Source organism: Tenrec ecaudatus, chromosome 3 (assembly GCF_050624435.1).
Source record: "Tenrec ecaudatus isolate mTenEca1 chromosome 3, mTenEca1.hap1, whole genome shotgun sequence".
NCBI classification, from domain to species: Eukaryota; Metazoa; Chordata; class Mammalia; order Afrosoricida; family Tenrecidae; genus Tenrec; species Tenrec ecaudatus.
The window spans coordinates 184,342,368-184,362,012 of NC_134532.1; the positions used below are offsets into that span (position 1 = coordinate 184,342,368).

A 19,645-nucleotide genomic window follows, 5' to 3' on the forward strand; every position below is an offset into this window, starting at 1 on the left:
ACTCTCTAGGGCAGGGTAGAACTGCCCCGTGTGGGGGCTTTTCAACACTGCTTACAGGAGTAGAAAGTCCTGTCTTTCTCCCACAGAGCTTGGTAGTTTTGAATTGCTGACCCTGCATTTCACGGCCCAGCATGTGACCACTCTGCCACGGTGGCACCCACACAGTGTTTAATGACGTGTTCGGAGCACGAAACGTTGTAGGTCAGAAAAACTTGTCTTTCTACAGACACTTGTGCTCTACTTCACAGGTGCCTGTCCATTTTATGTTCCCCAACCATGGACACGGCAATGGATGCATTTGTTTATTTTACCCTAGAAGCAACCGATAACATTCTAGACCCCTACGAAGCAGCTCTCCTACAATCCTGGACTTAAAGATTCTGTAAGCCCTCTGGTGATTCCAATTACACAGAAAAAGGCTTACAGAAAAGACATACATTTATGGCTCATGCAAATTAAGGCATCGCACTATCAATACTCTTTTGAACGTTAGTTATTTAAACGTTTCTTTCTTGAGTTTACAAAAGTCCAGGTTAATACCTAGGTTGAAGCTTTGAAAAACAAATTTAAATGTTGAATTAAAAAATTTTTTTTTCTTTAATGAGTATCATTACTGTTGTGTAGTTCACCCTTTTAATATGAAGGTTTGTTTTTTAGGTTGGCTATTTTTCCTTTCTTTGCTTTAAAAATTAAATGAAAAATGAGGAATGTCTAACTCATACATATTTATAAATATTTCTAGTAATATTTTAAATTATTGACCCTTGAAAACTGCTTCAACAAATCAAGTTCAGCAAAATTGTCGGTTTAATTTCATCCCAGGCTGGGATATTTCACTCGGCCTTTGGCTGCAGGTTATACTTCTGTGGCTGGAAAAAATGTTCTTCAATAGCACTGACTAGTTCATTCAGTTCCTTCTTCAGCTGCTCAGGATCACTGAAAAATAAAGACAAAAAACAAAAACCCACCATCCAGATCAATAGGTTATCCAAAAACAATTTGAACTGCCTGGCACCAGATTCAATAACATTGGAGTGTAACCTTCAGAACCCAAACCTCACTGCTATCAGAGCAATTCTCACTCACAGTGGTCCTACTGGGCACAGAACTGCCCCTGCCTGCTTCTGAAGCTGTCCATCTCTGTGGGAGCAGAAAGCTACATCTTTCTCAGGTAGAGTGGTTAGTGGTTTCGAACTGCTGACCTTACGGTTAGCAGCGCAACCCGTAGCCCACTTCGCACCCAGGATCCCTGTAACCTTAGAGCAGAGTTAATTCAGGTAAGATGCAACACCAATGACGGAAGCAGGGGGATGAGTCTGTTGATTAAACCAAAACCCAGAGGGGACAACATGCACAACTCCCCCCAGGGGGCTTCTCCCAGGTCTTTACTAGAAAGCAAAGCATCCCTTCGCTCTTCTCCCAAGAATTCTTAAGAAACACAATTCTGGGCTGAGTGTATCTAATGGGATCTTGGTCATGTTTGTACCTCGTGGGGAAAATCTTCATGTCTGCACTTGTCAACACACCCTGCCAAACTTTCAAAAACGAGCTGTCTCTGTTGAGCTCCCAGCCTCCTGGGATAGGAGCGTTCCTGATGATGGTTACCCAACTTCCTGGGAAGCCGTGTCTACAAAATCTTCCCAGAATGGACAGACTACCACATTGCAGCAGGAACTCAGACCCACCGTTCCTTCTACCTCAAGGAGAAAGGGGCACCCCCAGGGGGCACACCAGATTCTAGGACGGAGTCCCCTGAGAACCACTGGAGGGGAAGAAACTCAGATATCCCAATGGGGGGGCTGCCCAGCTGGTCACCAATACGGGACTTCAGGCACTGAGGAAGCCTTTCAGAGAGGCAAAGGGGGTCTCATAACACGTATGTCAATGTGGAGGGTGCACTGCAGAGTGACTTCGGCTTCTTACAGAGCACTCAGGCAGGAGCAGTTTCACAGCACCACTGAGGCAGCCAGTGAAGAAGGGGCACTGGCTGACCTCCTGTCCCCCTGCCCCGTGAAGAACAAGCTTTTCACACACTAATTGAGAACTCTACCAACCGAGGGCCACTGTGGCCCTGGCGACTCATGGCAACCCTGTGGAAGCTTTCCGAGGCTGTCAATCTTCCAGGGAGCAGAAAGCCCATCTTTCTCCCTGCAAGCGGCTGGGAGTTCAAACTGCGAGCCCAGTGTGCAACCTGTCACCCACCACTCAAAAATTAACAGGTAGAGCACACAGCAAACAAACCACCACAAAAGTACAAACCAGAATCCAAGAAGCCAGATTTGGGGGTTCTGTGGTAGAACTGTCACCTTCTGAGCGTGAGGCCAGGATCCCTGGTGGCTTAGCGGCTCCTCACTGGGCTAACTGCAAAGTCAGCAGTTCAAACTCCATGGGAGAAAGACAGGGCGTTCTACTCCAGGAAAGGATTACAATCTCAGAAACTCACAGGGGAAGTTTGACCCTGCCCTAGAGAGTCACTTTGAGTCAACACCAACTTGATGGTACTAAGTTTGTTTGTTTGGTGGACGAAGCTTGTGGTAGATTCCTGGGCATTTACCATTCATTTGTATGCAGTACACTGTGTGTTGCAATGATAACCTGTACGTTACGCAGGTTACAGTGCCATCTCCACACCAAGAGGGACTAGGAAGAAAGGTCTGGCAGTCTACTTCTGAAAATCAGTCACTGAAAACTCCAACCTCCATGGATCCCTAGGGGCTGACCCCAAGCCATCCTGGGATGTGCAGGACAGACAGGGCCATGTTCTGTTGAACACCAGGTTGCCCACAACAGTAGCAAGGTGACAGAGTCCCCGTGGGGAAAGCAAGCTTTCAAGCCCAAGGGAGTCATTAAATGCAAACAACTGCAAGGTAAATATTAGATAAAGCTGACTTGTGAAAAAATAGCTTATGGACATAATTGTCAGGCTACTGGCCAATCATATAAATTAAATCGTAATTATGAAGCGCTTCTGTGTATGTCAGGCTACTTGCTGTTCTGTGCCATCAAGTCCAACGCATGGCAACTGAAACCACATCCATTGCCAGCCAGCAGATGCCAGCTCACAGCACCCCCTGGCTAGGGGTTCCAGGGCTGTCACTCTGTCTGGGGGCAGCTAGCCTCTGTTCTCTCCTACAGGGCACCTGGAGAATCAGGCACGGTGTGCTTAACAGCCCAAGGCTCCTCCAACAGGGCCACCAAGCCTACCACAAACTAGTATAAAGACAAAAACAAACTTACAAACAAACAAACCACCCCCCAAACAAATACATTGCCATCCACTCAATGCAGTCTCATCGTGCCTCCCTGTGGGTTTCGGGAGCGTCTCTGTTCACAGAATAAAAAGCCCAGTTTTCCCCTGCGGAGTGGGGCCGCTTGGGGTTCCACCTGGTGACCGTGCGGATCACAACCCAACCTACAACCACTCCTATCAGCAGGAATCCTCCACGCTGTAATGGGCACACATTGGGGCTTTGTTGGCCGTGTGACCTTGGGCAAGGGACGTAGCCTCTCTAAGGCCCAGATTCCCCGACACACTTACTTTGTCAAGGCGACTGTGGGCAGAGTAAGACATTTTAGGTAGCTGTTAACACAGGCACTGGCACATAGTCCCCAATTATGTAGCTATCGTCAGAACGGAGAGGAAGCTCGGGCTTCCTCTCTGCACAGAGAACTGCAACCTTGGAAACCCACAGGGGCATCTGCCCTGTCCTAGAGACAGGACGCTGCGATCGGAATCGACTCGACAGCCGCGAGCGATCCTCGGGTCGCGCAGTGGGTAAGCGTTTGCCTGCTGACTGAAAGGTTAGTGGTTCAAACCATCACTTCTCCAAGGCAGAACCATAAGGCAGTCGGCTTCTACAAAGACTCTAACGTCAATAAAAAGTAATGGGATTATCCCACAAGCTCTTTGAAGCCGCTTAGTACACATAAATAACACAGGATTTTTTTCCTTCTCCATAAATATGCTTTGAAAGAAACGTTACCTGAAAGGCATATAAGCTAAATGTGTATAAATATATGGTGTGTGTATATATATATATATATATATATATACACACACCATATACACACACACACATATACACACACACATACACACACACACACACACACATATACACACACACACAACCAAGGAGGTGCACTGGTGAGGTAGTGGGATATGCACTGGGGTCCTAACTGCAAGGTCGGCATTTCCAAACCAGCAGCAGGTCCTCAGGAGAAAGATGAGGCTCTCTACTCCCATAAAGCACTGCAGGGACAGTGCTCCCCTGCTCCTCAGGACCACTGTGAGTTGGAAACGAGGGGACGGCAGTTAAGTCTTCGATTTGGAAGCAACCAAGACGTTTTTCAGTAAGGGACGGGGTAAACACAACGTGGCATGCTCACACAACAGAGTACTACTCCCTGAAGAAATGAACAGAACAATGAAACGACAGAAGGGCATAAAGAAGCCAACAGTGCACGTTGCCAAGTGAAATCAATCAGTCTGAAAGGATGCATGCGCTATGTTGCCCACGACGTGGTTTTCCAGAAAAGACAAAACCACTGTCAGTGTTATAGACAGTGAAACGATTACATGACGCCCAGAAGTCTGGGAGAGGATGGTCATGAATCAGGGGAGCACGGGGGCACGAAGACAGTAACGCTTCCATCTGATAAGGCAATTATAGATACGCAACCTGATGCATTTGCCAAATGCCCTGAAACAGACACTTGTTTTCCCTCTAAGGACCTTGGAAACTCTTTAAGCTGGATGAGAACTCAGTGCAGTGCAGGGCTCTGGGTTGGAGTCTCAACTGGGAGAAGTCTGACTTTTGGAGAAGGACAGCATGCTCGGTAAAGTCACAAGGCATCGAAGAAGAGAAAGGCCCTAGACAAGATGAAATGCCGCAAGGGCTGCAGCCACGGGCTCAAGTGTGAAGGTGGCGTGGGACGGTCTGTGCTTCAAAGGGGCCCCACGATTGGGAGCCACCTCGCGGCCGGCACCACCACAAGCACTTGGTGCCGGGAAGAGAGTCTGAACTGTCGGCTGTAGGCAAAGAGGCTCCCGAGTGGGTCTGACTCTACCTGCTGAAAAGCCTCAGGACACGAGTTGAGTTTCCCCGAGGAAGAAATCCCTGTGGGTGCAGCTTCAGCTCTCCCGGGAGTCCCAGGCTGCCTCACCTGACGCTGCCTGGCCTAACCAGCGCCCGGAATCAACTCTCTACAGTAAACCTCCAAACATCGGTGACAGGGCTTCAAGGGCCATGAAAAGTCAAAACGATAATAGACGTTGTACATCCACCTGGTTCCTCTGTGGAGCGCCAACTGATAATTCGTATTGAATCATCAAGAGCTAGTAAGAGCGCATTCCTGTTCTTAGGAGATACGTATTGACGTATTTAGGGGTCAAAAGTCTGGGACTTTCAAATGGTTTAGAAAACACACACACACACACAAATGAATGACCCATATATGGGGTTGTCAGGTGGCTAAAGGGCCATTCGTGGCAGAAACATTTCAATGAGTATACTGAAAGGACGCCTTTCCCCAGTATTTTCAGCAATTTGCACATTCACATCTGAATGTAACTCCACTAACTCGCATACAAATTCAAATAGATGCGCAAGCATCCAACAATAGGGCTATTATTATTACCACTAGAGTTTTCTAAAACAGCCAGGTACATTTTCACACAGCAATGAAAAGGGGCGGACAATAATCAGTAGAGAAAACACATCCCTAAGTTAAATGTAAGCCTATTTTTCCGTAAAAGAATAAGATGGAGAAATCTGAAATGCTAAGTGACACTAGGAATGACAACGACACGTCTCTGGACACATCAGACGTGCTGCAACAGCAGATAGTTTACGATGCCATGCACGAGAATGGCAGACACAGTGAAATGCTGGTAATCCAGTGTTCAGAAAATGAGTGGTTTTATATGTTCATTCAGATGGCTTCATGGTTGAGTTTCTGCCCTGGAAGCATGAAATGGTTTTGAATGAGAATTTGTAGCCAGATGCATGATACAGTCCCAAGACTTCTGAAATCTACTTTTATTGAATGCGGTGACATTTGGAACAATGATGGTAACTGTGACTGTTGGACCGAAGCTGCAAGTCAGAAGAGTCAGGCAATTGAGATGCAGAATGCTACTCCTTTATTAAAAACCCCCAGGCTAGCCTGTTTGCAAACCTTTTGTGCCCACATTTAATTTTAAAATATTCCTTCTTTGCTACAGCAGTCACCTCCACTTCCTATGCAATGTCGAGCTGCAACAATTCTTCCTGCACGCCGCTGACCTGCTGTGCTTAATCCGCTATGGGTTTGCTAATCTACTGTACTTAGACATTTTTCTCTGCTTTACAGCCATAGAACACAAATTTGATTATAAAGCTGGGAATCCTTCACTGAGCAAAGCTTTGGCTTCTACTGGCGCATGGAGTGATAATTACTGAGGCCTATCATGTTCATTCTATTTGCTGGTTGCATCTCAGGAGCGGAATTTTAAGTTTTATTTCAACTAGTTGAAAACTGACCCTCAGTCCCGTTCTTGGGAAACAATGTTGTACAACGGCATGGATATAAAAATCTATCTTTTCTGGGGGAGGTAGGGGAAAAAAGAGGAGCTGACACCAATATTTCAAGAGCTGTATGCATCCCCCAGTAAAACAACTTATCAAAATTTTTTAAAATCTACCTTTTTAATGGTATTCTGTGACACTGAAATAGAGATCAAATCTTTCTGGGTATGATTTGCATTCAAATTGAGACAAGCTGAAAGGTAATACTGAATGGGAAAGAGCCTAAAAAAATGATAACATGTCTCAGTAATCTTTACAGGGATTAAATATTAGAACTACAATTTTGTATGTATGACGTTAAAGTATATTATTAAAACTAATTCCGCATATTTCTTTTCATTTTGGGAAAAAATGCAGCTAGTAAAAAATTCAGATGTCTAATGTGGACTCACTCACTTAAGCATTATCTACTGGACATTGTGGACTTGATTAAGCCCTCAATTCTCAACAGTCTTGCATCACAAAGTGCTGGTGAACCAAGTGCCAGGCAGGAGCTGGGTCACACTCACATGTGCTAAGGACATGCTCCAAAGCTGTTAAGAGTTCAAAAGGTTACCGTGGGTGGAAAGTGATCAACTCAACCCTCTGCCAAGGTCACAGAAACCTGGCACTGAAGCCACCAGGTCATCAGCTCTTTGATGGCAAGGCCTCTTTCTGAGCAGCTCTTCAGTCCTTAGCGGGGCCCTGGGAAATTTACACACGGTGGTGTAGCGGTGGCTGCAATCTGCAAGGTCAGCAGTTCGAAACCACCAGTCGCTCCTTGAGAGGAAGACTGGGCTTTGTGAGTTGGCATCGACTCGTTGGTAGTGAGCTGTACTCAAGGATATCCGTGGAATGCATCGTCATATATTCTACTAGACACGCGGGAAGACTGCAGGAGGGAAAGAGAGCAACGTGCTGGCGCCAGCCCCAGATAAAAACACTCAGAAAAAAGGAAGTCGTAGTAATACTGAAAGGAGGCGTGAAACATCCATACAAAGGAAGTTAGGCGAGGAGGGGTCTACATAGCCACACTAAGGGGTAGGCAATCTTGCCCTTGGGTGCTTCAGGCACCTGCGGATACCGCTCACAGCGAGTGCTGCAGGCTCTGAAGCAACAGCTCAGGAAATGACCTATTTGGCAGGTCGGCTGCATAGGACAGTACTTGGCGGACTAAGGTATGCCCGAATCAAACCACACTGTCCATCCCCTCCGGTGCATGTGAACGATGCCTATGGGTTACAGTGTTGGTGAAGCAGGTCATCAGTGGTGTGGACTTCAGAAAAACACGTCTGTCCTGGGAGAAGGACAGCCAAACCGCTCCTTTGAAGAGCGGTTGGTGGGGCTCGGTCTCTCACCCTTTGGTATTAGGAGGGACCAGGCCTGGTGGAGCGGTGGTCATGTGCTTGGCTGCTACCTGCAAGGTCAGCAATTCAAAAACCACCAGCTGCTCAGAGGGAGAAAGATGAGACTTTCTACTCCCATGAAGAGCTACCGCCTGGGACACCGCCAGGGGCAGTTATCCATGCCCAATAAGGGTTGTTACGAGTCGTCACAGAGCGATGACAGGGAGTTTGAGAGCTCTGAGATTGAGTCCCTGAGGCAAGGCCCTCTTGCTTGGCAAAGCAGAAGGGGCGTGAAAAAGCGTCCGTCCTGCAATGAGATGGATCGACACAGCGGCCGCAACAACGGGCTCACACCTAACCCTGAGTGTGAGGTGCCCAGGATAGGGCAGTGTCTCTTCTACTGCCCATGGGGTTGCCAGGAGTCGGCGCACGACCGAAATCGGAAAGGTGAGCCTTTTATACTCAGTGCTTGAAACGCGCACCATGCTCGAAGTTTAGGTTCTAAAAATCACACGAGCCGCCAGTGACGCCCTACCTGTTTCCAGGTGGGGCGCAGAGCTCTGCGTAGTATTTTATTTTGGGTTCTGTGCCGCTGGTCCGCATGGTGGCCACACCTCCGTTGGCAAAGGTAAAGGTGATCATTTGGCTGCTTTTACTAGTGGGCAGGACCTAGGGATTGAATGACACGGTTAGAGATGTACGTTGGGAATTTTCAGAAAGCATGCTAACATAAGACGATATTGCCCCGCAGGATAAACAAGAAAACACTTGTTAAACAAATGCCCTGTTAACCCTCTAAAACCAGCTTCAGCTAATGACACGGTTACACTCTGGACGGACGCGACGCACCGGATCATGGAAACATCACTCACAGCTTTGTGGTCAGGCTGGCTGTCGTCGTAGCCCGTGGTAAGGTCTCTGACGCCCGAAACGTCAAACTTGCCGCAAGCTTTCGGATAGCTATTTTTCCCATCATAGTTTCGAAGGTTCTCAAATAACTTTCGGATGGTGCCTGGGTCGTGGCAGATGAAATACGACGCTTTGGTCATATGGTAGCCGTACCTGAGGAGATGCATGCAAACGCACAATGAGGAGCGAGAAATTGGGTATCCCACACACCCCACAGGGCGCTTCCAGTACATTCGACATGCGAGGAACCAAATGACCAGAACTAGCTTCAGAGTGTGAAACCACTGACCATCAAAAAGCGGGCTTAACAAAGAACGCTGGAGACGACCCGCCACTGCCCGGTCTTTGGCTGCTTTGGGAATCTCAGAGTTGTACGGAAGCACAGCCAGGGCACGGCCATTCCCTTATCCTGTGGGCTCTGCTGGCTTCTGCCACACCAAGGCCCAGCTGCTAACCGCTACACCGGCGCAAGTGGACGTGAGAGCCTAAATATTTACGATCTACTTTTCTACCCAAAATATAACCGAGCCCTCAAATCGTGGGGCACCCATGTTCGAAAGCCTTTATTGCTTAGAACTCTGCTTGGGAAGTATCATTAGCCTACAACAACCCCAAGTAAGGTTAGTCTTTGGGGCTTTGTAAGAAATTACCCAATTAAATTAAAAAAAATATATATATATATATATCTCCAAAAGCCTTGTAAGCAGACTTAATCCTTTTCTGTAGGGATAGCCTCTCCTAATGGAAAGTGTTGAAGAGTTGGCTTTTAAAAGGGTCCCTTTAAAACTCCCTTAAAATACAATAGGAACTCACCCCAACCCAACCCACTGCTGCTGAGGTCATTCGAACCCCCACCACATTTCTCCCAGGAAGGGGCGGGTGGGTTTGAACTCTGATCTCGGGATCAGCAGTCCAGCATTTAACCCCATGCTCAGGGCTTCTTTAAAACAACTGTCAGGGGATGTTTAGCGTAAATTACTACACAAGGAAAAGAATATGCACAGAGGCGACCACGGCAAGTTTCTAAAGTAATACGTCCCTTTCAGGATCCACATGGGACCTGAAGTCACATGCCGTAAGGCAAGACCTGGCTTTCCCATCTCCGGCCCGCCACACGACCCACACCCCTATACACGCCACTTGGACCACAAATTTTCTGCAGTGCCCCACTGGGAAAAGGAAGCATTGCTGTCCGTTCAGGAAGGCTCAGACAAGAACAGCACATCTATGAAGTACCGAACAACCGCTAACACGCCATCAGAAGATGCAACGCGACACCGTCCGTCGTCCACTCACACCATGCTTTCTCCAACTGGGAACTGTGTGAGGACTCTTAATTTAAAAGTAGAAGACGGAATCTTTTTGGCCACTTGAAAGGAAACAAAAAAGTGCAAGGAAAAAACATGGAGCTGAAAAATGATGAGATTTGCTTATAAACTTGGAGGCCCCTTTGTTCCGTTGGCCACTTCCACAACCCAGGCCTTCAACTGTTAAGAATTACTGGGCTCAGGAGTGGCAATTAATAAAGTGGTTAAGTGTCAGGAGGAAAAGACCTTTGTCTTTAGGAGGAGTCAAATTCATAACCAACAAACGTTAGCACCTGATGTACGAGAATATCACACGGCAGTTAAAATAAGGGCGCTCAACAAGCAGCGTCTACTTACTCCTCATAGACGGCCTTCAGCTGCTGAGACAGAGACAGATTCTTGGTTGCGAGGAAGCTAGCTAACTCCGCGCTGATGACGGCCGCACTGACTCCATCTTTGTCCAGAACAAAGGGGCAGCACATGTAGCCTGCACAAAGCACACGCCATGCACACAGCTTTAGTTTCCCTCGTGGCACTGCGCCACGTCCTTTGTGGGCACACAGAAGATGCAGCACCACTCGGGGTCCCGCTGTACGGAGGCTGGACCGGGAGCAGCCCTTTGGGGAGAAGCACAACGGAGTCACGAGCCGCTCGCTTCCCGACCGGCCTCGGCACATCCTCACGGAGCACTGTGAGGGGTGAGTGGACGGCACAGGCCTGGTTATCCTGCTGAAAAGTCCAGGCAACAGGCGAACTCCGAAACACAGGTGGATCCTCAAGCTACCGCAGCTGCGCCCCAACACTACTATTCACAGCCACTCAGGAGAGCGTTTCCTTCCTGTGTTAATGGCTCGGGGATTCATAAAGCACCCGCGTGAGCTCAATCTCAGATGCAGATCTGAGCGTCGCTGCAGGAACCTTCACATCCGACGCCAGTTACCCACACCTGACAGGAGCAAGAGCAAATTGTGCGCGCCGCTTGCAACGGGGGTCTGTTGAACCGAGGCCCAAACCCCAGTCCTCTGCCCAGGCGGTTGGTCACACTGTATACAACTGTCCAGTCTAATGTCGGCACGCTCGTGTCTTACCGATGGCCTCCTCGAATGCAAACAGAACATTCTTCCCCTGGTCGATCAGCTGCTTGGCTCGGTTTCCCATCCACTTAAAGCCAGTTAGTGTTTCCTAGAGGGGCGATTCAGAGAAGGGAATCCCTTAGAGCAGTGGTTCTCGGTCTTCCTCACGCAGTTCCTCATGGCGTGGTGACCCCCCAACCATAAAATTATTTTCGTCGCTACTTCATCACTGTCGTTTTGCTACTGTGATGAATCGGGCGACTCCTGTGAAAGGGTCGTTGGACCCCCAAAGGGGTCGCAACCCACAGGTTGAGAACCGCCGCTTTAGCACTCCTACCAAGCAGAAGGGGGGTTCCTGCCAACACCTCACCTCAAAGTGGAAGCCCTCCTTTAAGGCGATGGCCCGGAGGATTTTGGAGGAGACGGTGCTGGACAGCATGTAAGCGTCTTTGAGGGCACTGCGATCTTGGTTCTTCTCTTTCCAAGAGGTAAAGAGCCACCAGCCCAACAGGGCACCCAACTCATTGCCGGAAAACACTTTCCATTCACCACTGAAAGAAACAGGTGCCACTGAGCTCGGCGATCTCACTCTGTGAGGAGGCCCCCGGGACCGCACAATGCAACCCGGTGAGAGAGACACGGGGTACGTGCGAGACCGGTCTCGCCCCTCACCCTCGTAGAGATGAGTGGCCCTTGGCAAACATCTGAGATAGGATCGTCTCGCTGAGCCCTCTGTCGAGCAAGCTCCCGAGCTGCGGGGCCTCATGGCAAAGCCACGTGTGGAACAACTCTGCCCAGTATTTCTAGCTTACTCGCTTGATCACGGGCTTCGTGTCACGGATGACATTAGAATGAATGGACAAGCAAGCAGAGAGGGACCATGGTTATGGTCAGTGCCGACTGAAACGACCCTTTGTAAAATGTATGGGAAACCTTTCCCCAGGGGCCCCTCCCGCCCAGGCTGCTTCCCTCCTGAAGGAGGAAGTACAGTAATGCTCACCATCTGCGTTATCACAATCAGCCTCACCTGGCTTGTTTTTCTGCCACGGCAAGTCGATCAGCGTCCGGGTCGTTTGCCAAGACCACCTGAGCCTGGGTTTTGTCAGCCAGTTGAAAAGATAACGTCTGAAAATGAATTTGAAAGAAAAAAAAAAGAGTAATTAGCTCTCAAATTATCTTGCTGTCTTAAAAAAAAAAACAACCTTGTTTTTTAACAATGAAAAGAGGACTCTAATGGGTTGAACCACGGTCCCCACAATTGTTGCTCATTGGTGCGACTCATGGCGAGCCTACGGACAACAGACGGAAACACTGCCTGGACTGCGCCTTCCTCAACTGTTCTTGCGCTGAAGCCCGCTGTTGAGGTCACTGTGCTAATTTGCCTCCTTTTTACCTCCTACGAAAGTTCCGAGCCTAGTACCCGTGACAGCGACCTCGTTCAGAAGCAGCGTCTCTGCAGACGCTGTCAGTCAAGGTGTACTGGAGCAGGGTGGGACCTAACCTAAAAGGAGCGGGGTGTCCGCATCAAGAGAAGAGCCAGAGAGACCCAGGGGAAATGACTGGTGCGGGTGTACCAACATGGCAGAGCCCCTGATGTGAACTCCAGGCTCACAGGACACTTCCTCTAAGTGATGTCACCCTGTGTCTGGTGAGTTGCTGGAGCAGCCCTAGGGAAGCAACACAGAGACTTGCCCCAACCAAGGCCAAATTCACTTCTGGAGCCGGCCTTGGCACTGTGGGTAGGCCCTGGGCTGCTGCCCACCAGGTCAATGGTTCATATGTACCAGGTGCTCCAGGGGAGACAAATGAGGCTGTCTGCGACTCTAAAGGTGCAGGGCTCAGGTCCCCTGTGCTGGGGGGTTATGAGTGCAATCAGTTCAACTGCAGTGAGTTTTAGTGGGAATTGAATTTGGTCACATAAGCTTCCTAATTAGTGCCAACGAGAGAATCAAGGAGGATTCGTCCATCTGAGTGAGGGAGTGAGTGCGTGTGTTTGGACTGGTATTCCAAATTTTCATCGTGTGATTAATTTTATACACACACCAAGTAAATCAATTCCCTGAGTATCAAAAGGATCCTGGTGACATGTTTATGACTTGGGCTGATCACAAGGTGCAGTTTGAAACAGCTGCTCCGCAGGAGAGAGGCGGGGCTTTCCATTCCCGTAAAGAGTTGTGGGCTCTGAAACCCACAGGGGCAGTTCCACCCTTTCCTATGGGGTCACTATGAGTCAGAAGGGCCCACAAGCCCACCCCAAACCAAACCCACTGCCAACAGTTGATTTCGGCTCACAGTGACTCTACAGGGCAGAGATCTGTCCCTTTGGGTTTCTGAGGCTGGGAATCCTTCTGGGACAGCTGGTGGGGTCACACATCCACTCTACCACCAGAAGTCCTCACCGGGGCTCACAGTAGGATCTAATTTTAAAGTTTCTTTAAGAAGTCAATAACTAAGAAACATAAAATTTCCACTGGGGGGACTTAATGTTTCAGCAGCACACAAACCCTAAGCCAAATACACTGCAGTCCACTCCGTATCCACTCACAACTCTGCGCGGCCGAGCGGAACTGCCTCTTGGGGCTGCTGGGATGGTAAATATATCTCGGGGAAGCTGGTGGACTCGAACTCTCAACCTTTTGGTTAGCAGCCCGATGCTTAACTTAACATACCGCTTCACTCATACACTACAAGCACACACACGCTTATCTCACTGGACAGCAATCGCTTTGCAAATAAATGACAGATTTTGCCATAAAGAAAAAAAAAATAAGGTTACCAAGACTCCTTTACCCTCTTCAGGGTTGGGGTATTTCACTGTGGGGAACTCGGGATCGGGCACTTTCTGCTCGGGAACAGCCTCGGGGGGCCTGAAGTCAAAGGCTTGGAAGGCCGACTGCACGAAGTCGTGGCCCACGCCATGGACGGATGTGTGCACGAACTTGACCTTGGTCTCCCTGTTCACACTCCTAGGATCAGACACACCACGGGAAATGATCAAATAGATACAGACTAATCTGGAGACGGGAGGGTAGGCAGCATTTCAAGGAACTAGACTTTTCAGAGTGTCAGGAATAATGTAATAATAGGAACAGTCAAGCAAGCGGGATACCTTTCTGTTAACAGAAAATGAAGTGCCAGACACTTGCCCCGCCTCCACCACCCACCACGTCGGCTTTAAACCTTATCAGTACATCTGAGTGCGGTCAGGTTTGATTCACAGAGGAGCGTGCCCATCTCCAGTCTCAAGTCACCCCCACGGAGTCGATGCCAACGCAGAGCCACCCTGGGTAGATGGACTCAGCTTTGAGACTTTTACTCTTTGTGGGAGCAGAAAGCCTCATCTTTCTCTAATGAAGCCATTGGTGGGTTCAAACCACTGACCTTGTGGTCAGCAGCCTACACTGCCACCAGAGATCCTTTAACTCACTGCCACCAAGTCGATGCCAGCTCACAGCCAGACTAGAGGACAGGGTAGAACTGCCCCTGAAAGGTTCTGAGACTGTAACTCTTTACAGAGGGGCAACTGGTGGTTTCAAACCTCTGACCTTGTGGTGAGTGGCCCAACACCTAACTACTCTACCACTAGAGCTCCTAAAAGCTCCATTAGGGTGGGAGCAATGGAAGAAATTCAGGGCTCAAACTCCAGGATAGGCTACACTTTGGACTCAGCAAATATCCCCACCCCAGTAGGACCAGCTCTAGGGCGCCAGAACTTTTACCAGCTTCAAAACTAATGGTTCAAAACGGCTCTTTTAAGACAATGTGACAGAATATCCACAAGTGGATATGTTTAAAAACCAAACAAAACCCCTGCTCTCTTTGCCAAGTGAGAGTCCTGCTTGGCCAATAGTATATTCCAGGTCTCATTAAGGAGCCTTGGTGGTCCTTTGGAGTTTGCCATGGGCAACTATTACCACAACATGGGCAGGTCAAACCCACCAGCTGCCCTTTCGTGTCTCTGAGACTGTGTCTATGGGAGTAGAAAGCCTCGTCTTTCTCCAAAGAGGAGCTGATTGTTTTGAACTGCCAACCCTGCGGATCACAGCCCAGTGCATAACCAGTATATCACCAGGGCTCCATATGGCACCTAAAATTTCTAGTAAGACATAAAAGAAAATGTCAGTGTTGAGTAGTCAACTGCTCTTAATGGGTTTTTTTTTTTTTCATACACCTGAGTCGGGATCAACTGGATGGCAGTGAGTAGTGAGCGAGATACACTTGCATACGTATATTACACCCACACATATGCACACAGAGCAGATGACCATTTTTATCAATCCAGTCCTCTGGGACGGACACACACACACACACACACACACACACAATCCTGCATGGACATACACACTATGGTGGGTTTCAGGCCGCCCGAGTGGAGCTGAACAGCTGCAGCAGAGATGCTATTGACTATCTGACCCTGTAAGAAACAGCCTGCTGATCCCCGACCACTGGCGTCTAACACCGGGTGCAGCGGCAGTCTATGTCCAATTAAAGAGAAAAACTGAATGCACACGGGCCAAAGTTGGCTGAATAAAATAATTTCCGTCACCCACATAGTGGTTACGAGTTGGGCTGCCAACCTGGAGGTTAGCAGTTCGAAACCATCCGTGGCTCCACAGGGGAAAGATGAGGCGTTCTACCCCCCTAAAGGGTTGCAGTCTCCTGAAACCCAGGGGCAGGTCTACCCGTCACCACGGGCCAGAACTGACTTGGTGGCAATGAGCTGCGGCTTTGTTCTATTTTTGTCTTGAGATCCATTGTCCTTACCTGTGGAAACAGTACTTCTGGAGGTCTTCAAAGTAGTCTTTGCTGATGGCAGCACTTGGGTCATGCAGAAGCGGGCTGCTGTCAATTATAGAAACATCCCACGCGTCGGGCCAGGGCTCCAGGTTTTCTTCAATAGCTTGAGAAATCCCTTTATCGTGAGGCGAGATGATCTGGGCCCCGTTATCCCAGTAGACCTAGAGGAGGCAGGGCCATGTCAGAGAGGCTTAGGGCTCAGGTAAAAAACGGAAAGCACCAGCTACCTGTGTTCCCACACACTCAATAGGTGCGACTATAAATCAGGAAATCAATGTGGAAAGAAAAGTACCTTGTAGCCATTATCCTGTTTTGGATTGTGAGACGCTGTTATCATGATCCCAGCGCAGAGGCTCAGGTGGGACACGGTGTACGGCTGTAACGGAAGGGCGGTGACAGAAACATCATCCTGAGGCCTGTGCTTTAATCTCTATCCTACCCACCTTGTTTGTATCGATTATTCCTTTCTCTGCTGCAGTTGACTACCTTACTGTGATTTGGTGAGAGCTTAATACAGAGCGCATTAGTTTCCCGTTCCAATCATTAGTTACACTCTTTTTACAGTGCCCTCAAGGCATCTCTTCTCCCTGCCTCCCTGGCTCTCCCCCCTCCCCCTGCCTTCTGAACTTTGCTGTGAGCCAAATGTTGCTTTTCTGGTCTCACAAGGTTGACTGTTCCCAACAGTGTGTTTTGCGGTAGGCCCTGGAGGTCTATTGCTTGGCTGAAAGGTGAAGCCTGTTGGTGGAGTTTATTCTGGGGCAGTGGTTCTCAACCTTCCTAATGCCACGACCCTTTCATACAGTTCCTTATGTTGTGGTGACTCCCCCCAACCATAACATTATTTTCGTTGCTACTTCATCACTGTCAATTTTGCTACTGTATTGAATCAGGCGATCGCTGTGAAAGGGTTGTTTGACCCCCAAAGGGGTCTTGATCCACAGGTTGAGAACCGCTGCAATAAAGCAGTCTCTGTGGATTATATTCATTAATATATTAATTGGTGTAATTGGGGTACACCAACTAACCCAGATGCCCCCCCAAGAACCTCAGCCATGGCCCTCAGCCCTCAGATGTAGTGCCCCAGTCTCTCCAGGTATTTGGTTTGGGCTGAGAAGCTTGTATAACTTTATCCCCAGTAAACTCCGTCTTCTACTTTGGTGGGAAACACAAAGCCTGTCTACGCTTCCGCAGCCCTTTCTTCTCAGCCTCCTGCTGGTGAAAGACGTTTACAGATTCATTTTAGCTCCTCCACCTGCCCACCCTTCCCCAAGAAAAAAGTTGAAGAACAAGCTTTCCCCCACTGACCATCTCCCTCCCTCCTTTCAGTCTCTCCTTGCTGCCCCTGGGTGGCGGCAACAGTTCACAGGCTCGCTGCTGACCTAGAGGTTGGGGTTCTGACTCCCCCTAGAGGCGCCTGGGATGAACGACTTGGCTGGTCTACTTCAGCAACTGCCAGTGAAAGCTCATCGCAGTCATCCGACATAGGAGGTCACCGTGAGTCAGGGCTGACTCAGCCTCGACGGTGTATGCCTACTTCCATCTCATCTTTACGAAACAGACAGAAGCTGGGGTACCCCCGCCCCCGAGGGTGCATATTAGATTTTCTACATGCAGCCACGCTGAGATCTTAAAACGTTATCTGTCCCCCTGCGCCCCACCACGAAGAATCCCCTGCAATCATGTGTGCCCTTGGGGGAATGTCTCTCGGCTCTGTTGAGCTGAAAGCACAGGGGAATTGCTCCGTGGAGTGATTACATGGTCCCCGGACACCACAGGGGAGGTGCCACCCTTTCCTAGGAAGGTCGCTCTACCTTGGCATCAGCTTGGACGGTGAGATTCATGTCAGATATGACAAAATAACCGCCAATCTACCTATCAAACACACGGAGTAATGAAACTTGGGTTCCAGGTGGCTGCGGCGCCGGATGGTCTAGCTCCTGATCACCCGTCTGGACCAGGCTGCAGCGGTCACTGCGCTGTGGACAGCCGATGCCAAACTGCCCAGCCGGACCTGCCCTGTCTCCTTTCCGTCCCCAGTCACGTAACTGCCTCTGCATCATAGTTTGGGGTTAGTTCCTAAAAATATGGATTCTCATCCTCTGGCCCTGTTCTGAAACGTTCCGTCTACTTAAAACAGCATCCGCCACAGTCCCTCCCATTCTTTTGTGGAAAACTGCGACTTGGAGGATGTGATTTTAAGACATCTCAATAGGACAACGGCAAGTGCGCTTCCTGTGCTGGCTGCGACCGGGGCTCAGGATGCAGAATGGGTACAACGGGTAGGGGCACCCGCTTGCCAAAAGTCCCGCTACCGCAAAGCTGTGCTGATTTCCGATTTGGACCTGAGATGCCTCCTAAGGCGCTAAGGGGGACGGAAGTAGGATAAACCAAATCTTAAAACAAGCAAATAATTCACCCAGGGTCTTTGAGTTCGTTTCGACTCGCCGTGACCCCATAGGACAGAGGTGAACTGCCCCGTGGGGTCTTCAAAGCTGCGATCTTTACGGAAGCAGCCTTTCACACCCCCCCCCCCCAGGAGCGCCGAGTGCCAGTCCGCAGTTAGCAGCGAGGCCCACCACTGTGCCACCTGTGTTCCTTCTGCTGCTGTCGCTCCGCCTCACAGCGACCGACCCAATGGACAGCAGAGTGGAACACTGGCTGGCCCGGCACCAGCCTCACAATTACTGTGACGCTGAGCTCAGTCTTGCAGCCGCCATTCTGTTTTACTAGCTTGCTCAAACTCTCTAGAATGCAAGCCGAAGTGGGGCGGTGGGGGAATTTCACTAAAAGCGTTTCCCCCCCTGACAAACCAATTGCTAGTGAAATCTTTCTATGGCATCCAAGAAAAGCGCTAAGAGACTCCTCTGTGCTTCAGATACCCGGATCTCAACAGCACGATCAAAACCCAAGAGCCTCGTGTCCATTCGGACTCACAGAGACCCTGCGGGCAGGGCTGCCCCTGTGGGTTTCTGAGACGAACTCTTTACACGGTGACATTCAACCGCCACCCTCCCAGGTGTCACCGGCTGATAAGAAAACAGAAAAGGAAATGGTTACTCACCACGAAGGGGGTCGGAGTGACGCTAGAAAAGAGGTACACGGGGATCCCCTGACTGACAAACGTGGTGGCAGCAAGCTGGGCGAACCTAGAAGAGCAGGGTGACAGGGCCGATCAGGACCACAGGCATCTCATCCCCTCTTTGTTTTAGAAGAGAGACAAAGGCCCAGAGAGGCGGTGACTTGCTGGTCCCGTGTCCCACAGTGGAGCCAAGCATCTACCAGAAGTGTCTGAGTGTTCCACCTCACTCAGAGCTTCTTGGCCAGACCAGTTCTGCCCCAGCCAACATCTGCAATGTCTACCAGAACCCCAAACCAAACCCGTTGTCATTGAGCGGACTCCAGCTCACAGTGAGTAACCCACCCTATTTGGGTTTCCAAGACAGAGCCGAATAAGGGGAAAACTACAGTTCCTCTTTTGGATTACTACAAAGTCACCTTCTTCACATTTTTGAGCCTGTCACACCGAAGTCCAGTGATAAGCTTAGACTTCATTCCCAAGTTCAATCAGAGGCTGAGGTCACTGGTCCTCTGCCCTGGCTGAACGCCCTTCCTCACAGCCACACAGGTGTTCCATCGGTGCGTCTTTCTGACATTACAAGCAAATA

General features: G+C 49.4%; 1 protein-coding gene across 1 annotated transcript in view; it reads right to left on the minus strand.

The window, feature by feature from the left end:
- Positions 1-289: 289 nt before the first annotated feature.
- PGM2 (phosphoglucomutase 2) overlaps positions 290-19,645 on the minus strand; it is a 30,107-nt gene continuing 10,751 nt past the window's right edge. Inside the window, exons 4-14 of the mRNA XM_075544447.1 lie at positions 19,042-19,126; positions 16,273-16,356; positions 15,948-16,141; positions 13,960-14,149; positions 12,211-12,308; positions 11,554-11,734; positions 11,199-11,292; positions 10,468-10,597; positions 8,767-8,956; positions 8,430-8,563; positions 290-936 (exon numbers count right to left, since the gene is read on the minus strand). Coding sequence (XP_075400562.1) covers positions 834-936; positions 8,430-8,563; positions 8,767-8,956; positions 10,468-10,597; positions 11,199-11,292; positions 11,554-11,734; positions 12,211-12,308; positions 13,960-14,149; positions 15,948-16,141; positions 16,273-16,356; positions 19,042-19,126 — 1,483 coding nt within the window. The 3' untranslated portion in view covers positions 290-833. The remainder of the gene's footprint in view (positions 937-8,429; positions 8,564-8,766; positions 8,957-10,467; positions 10,598-11,198; positions 11,293-11,553; positions 11,735-12,210; positions 12,309-13,959; positions 14,150-15,947; positions 16,142-16,272; positions 16,357-19,041; positions 19,127-19,645) is intronic.